Source organism: Hordeum vulgare, chromosome 2H, assembly GCF_904849725.1.
Source record: "Hordeum vulgare subsp. vulgare chromosome 2H, MorexV3_pseudomolecules_assembly, whole genome shotgun sequence".
Taxonomy (NCBI): domain Eukaryota; kingdom Viridiplantae; phylum Streptophyta; class Magnoliopsida; order Poales; family Poaceae; genus Hordeum; species Hordeum vulgare.
The window spans coordinates 560,378,734-560,382,380 of NC_058519.1; the positions used below are offsets into that span (position 1 = coordinate 560,378,734).

Sequence of the window (3,647 nt, forward strand, 5' to 3'; positions counted from 1 at the left end):
TTGTATCTTATACACTTTAATAATCGGAAGATTGGATGAACAGGTATACTGTGGTACGATAGGTGAATAATGCAGTGTTAGTCATTGTATGTGCTTCCACTAAAGTCTACACTGAACTTGGTAAGCAGAGTACTGAAACTGCATCTACTAGATGCAAGATTGAACATTCAGAGAAGGCCTCGTATATTTTTTATGGAACTAGCAAGTACGGGAGTTACCACTGGCAGCTCTGGATGGCATGAGTTTTACTTTCTGGAACCAGTATATTTATCATGAAAACTTATCACACAGTACCCTTTTAACTTACATCATAAAAGTTCTACTGGCTACCCAACACTACCAGGTCATGCAATTGCAATCTTTAGCAATGCACTGGAAGCTCTGGAAGAACGTCGCAAACATCAACTTGTAGAGATTACAACAAAAAAACAGTATCATCACTGGAGCCTTCTGAAATTTGAAGCACGCTACTCTTCCATTTCTGGATCCTCTGTTCAGCAGATAGGCAGGGGCTCACCATTCCACTCCTTCAGGCATTCAAGGAGCGCGTCGATGTGCTTGCCTTGGTTCATGGCAACGAACACCTTGTCCACCTCTTCCCCAGGAGACCGCGTCTTCTCCCCAGTCAAGTACTCCGTTCCAAGCTCCTTGCGCACGAACCGGTAGAGCGGGTACGACCGACATTCGGAGATACGGTTTTGCTGTGCTGCAGTGCCATTCTCCACGGCGCTCCTGGCGGCCTCCACCTCCTTTGGCAGCACTGCACGGAGCTCCTGCTCGAACGTGGCAAGCTTGGCAAACACTGACGTCTCCACGTCGTGCTCGGCCTCACCATTGGCCAAGGCGTGCTCCACAAGAACAGCACGCATCTTCTGCATGAGTGGGTAGTTGGCGCTGCAAGGGTCGTCTGCGTAGGCGAACACCGCCTCACGGTCGATTGTGAGAAGAAGGTCCTTCTCGCAGAAGCGTGCGCTATGCAGATGGCCATTGCTGTTGGTGCTCAGTGTCTTCCTAGCCACTGTCTTCACACAACTCTTGACAGCATTCTTGACATTCTCCTCAAGGTGACGGAGGTCGATAGCTTGACACAACGCAACCAAGAATGTCGAGGACATGAGCTTCAATATGTCAATAGCCTCGGCAGTCTTCCTGGAGGAGATGAGACCGAGAGAGTTCACATCTTGGTTGTGTTGCTCCGCGCTCTGGACATGGTTGGTCACAGGGTTCCCCAAGAATTGAAGCTCAGAGCAGTACGATGCCATGGCAATCTCGGCACCCTTGAAGCCATAGTCCAAGCTCGGGTTGCGTCCACCAGAGAGGTTGGAAGGCAGACCATTGTTGTAGAAGTCGTTCACTAGCTCCGAGAATTGGGCAAACATGAGCTTGCCAATCGCAGCAATGGCAAGTCTGGTGTTGTCCATGGACACACCGATGGGTGTGCCCTGGAAATTGCCACCATGGATGGCCTTGCCACGGGAGACATCGATGAGTGGGTTGTCGTTGACTGAGTTGATCTCCCGCTCGATCGACTTGGTGGCAGCACGGATGACCTCAATCTGAGGGCCAAGCCACTGCGGCGACGTGCGGAGTGCATACCTATCTTGCTTTGGCTTCATCAATGGATCGAGCTCGCCGAGCTTCTTTGCAAGCATCATGTAGGAGCTGCCCTCAAGTATATGCTCCATGATGGCGGCGGCTTCAATCTGCCCAGGGTGATGCTTCAGCTTGTGGGTCAAGTGGTCGGTGTACTCCGGCTTGCCGTTCATGACCTCACAGAAGACGGCCGACAAGACCTCAGCAAGGAGGCTAAGTATGTTGGCCTCGAAAAGCACCATTGATGCGAGCCCTGAGCCCACTGCCGTGCCGTTCACCATGGCAAGGCCTTCCTTGGGCTGCAGCTCAAAGAAGCCGTGCTGGATGCCGGCGATCTTAAATGCCTCTGCAGCGTTAACCTTCGTGCCATCCGGAGCCGTGGCCATCGAGTTTGGGCGGCCGGTTACCAGGCCCGCAATATAGGACAGCGGGACTAGGTCACCGGACGCGGTGATTGTGCCCCGGAGTGGCAAGCATGGTGTCACGTTGGCGTTGAGAAGTGTGGCGACCGTCTCGAGTATCTCGAAGCGGATGCCAGAATATCCCTGAAGCAAAGTGTTGACACGGACGAGCATCGCCGCTCTGGTGGCCGCAGCGGGCAGAACGTGCCCGTCGTTGCCGGTGCCGAATGCTCCAGCGTTAAGGAATCTGAACACACAAGCAATACAGGAAAAAATAAGGCTTCCATAATTCGAGAGAGAGAGATGATAAACATGTTAAATATAAAGTGTTCGTGGTTTAATTCGTACCTGATGAGCTCCCTCTGGAGAGCGCCGCCCTCCTTGGTCCTCCGGTGAGAGGTGGCGCCGAAGCCGGTGGTGACACCGTAGCTGTCGGTGCCGTTCATCATGCTGTTCATGACCCAGTCGCTGCTCTCCTTGACGCGGCCGCGGGCGGACTCGTCGAGCTCCACCCTGGTGTCGCTGCCGGCAGCCACCGCGGCGACCATGGCGATGGTCAGGCTGGCGCCCTCCATGGTCACCACCGGCTTACGGTACTCCTCCACCATCCGCTTCACCGCATCCAAATGGCTCCCCGAGAGCTCTTCGGCCGCCTTCCCCCAGTTCAGTGGGTCGGCCCGCGCCGGCTGCGCCACGCACAAGCCATCGCCGTTGGCGGCGACGTGCCCGTTATCGCACTCCATCGTGATATGCAGAGAAGTGCTAAAGCAAGTGAGCTAGCTAGACGCCGGCAGGTGTATGCGTATCTGGAATTCTGGATTGATCTGTGTCCTGCAGAAACAGAAGGGGCTGTGCTGAAGAGGAGCTGTAGCTGCAGATTAAGCTATGGCTCTTCTTGGAGGGGGATGGAGGGAGTGGATGGATTAAATAGGCAGCGCAGGCGCAGCTGAGGAGGTAGGTGCGACAGTGGGTTGGTGTAGAACTCGACGGCGAGGTTGACCACTGCATTGGTGGGTGCGGAGCTCCGGTCGCCACGGGAGCGCACGGCACGGAGCGGGTGGCTGCTTCGTGGCAACTGGACTCAGTCGACGTGGGCAAAGCTGCGAGTGGAACTGGTTGATGCGCGTCCCTCGAGCAGGACGGGGGTTGGTGGCAGAGGGCTATCCGGCGTGGACGGGGGAAGAGACGACGCTGCCACGCTGGGCCTTCTCATGAGGAGCCTGACGCCAACTCGAGTGCACGATTCCATCCTAACTTTCGTTTGACGCGAATTTTGTCTGGATGATAATAAAGCTGCCTATGTTCGGATCGGTCCGTGACCGGATGGGTGCGCCCAACGGACGGCCGCACCAAATCGTCCGGAGCGGACAAATCATTTAAATAATTAGAATAAACAAAAAATATTAGAAAAATGTAAATAAAATGTAAATATTAATAATTATATCTCTTTCTAATAATAAAGCATCGATGGCTTCTGTCGTCCGTCGTGGCATTTTTGTAAAAAGTCCCTCCATTTTCAAAGATTCAACCCGCATTCCCTGATTAAGTGGATATGTGAAAAAATGTTTCATATTTGCAAGAAAGCCCCTGCATCTGTAAAATTTCCACTCGTGATCCTTTGTTTGATGTTATCCTCTTTCCAGCCGCGTCGGA

The 3,647-nt window shown here is 53.4% G+C and overlaps 1 protein-coding gene across 1 annotated transcript; it reads right to left on the minus strand.

The window, feature by feature from the left end:
- Positions 1-243: 243 nt before the first annotated feature.
- On the minus strand, positions 244-2,942 carry LOC123427252 (phenylalanine ammonia-lyase-like). The gene is made up of 2 exons (XM_045111253.1): positions 2,343-2,942; positions 244-2,241 (listed from the first exon to the last, which is right to left on the minus strand). The coding sequence occupies exons 1-2, from the start codon at positions 2,735-2,737 to the stop codon at positions 495-497; spliced, it is 2,142 nt and encodes a 713-aa protein (XP_044967188.1). The 5' UTR covers positions 2,738-2,942; the 3' UTR covers positions 244-494.
- Positions 2,943-3,647: the final 705 nt, after the last annotated feature.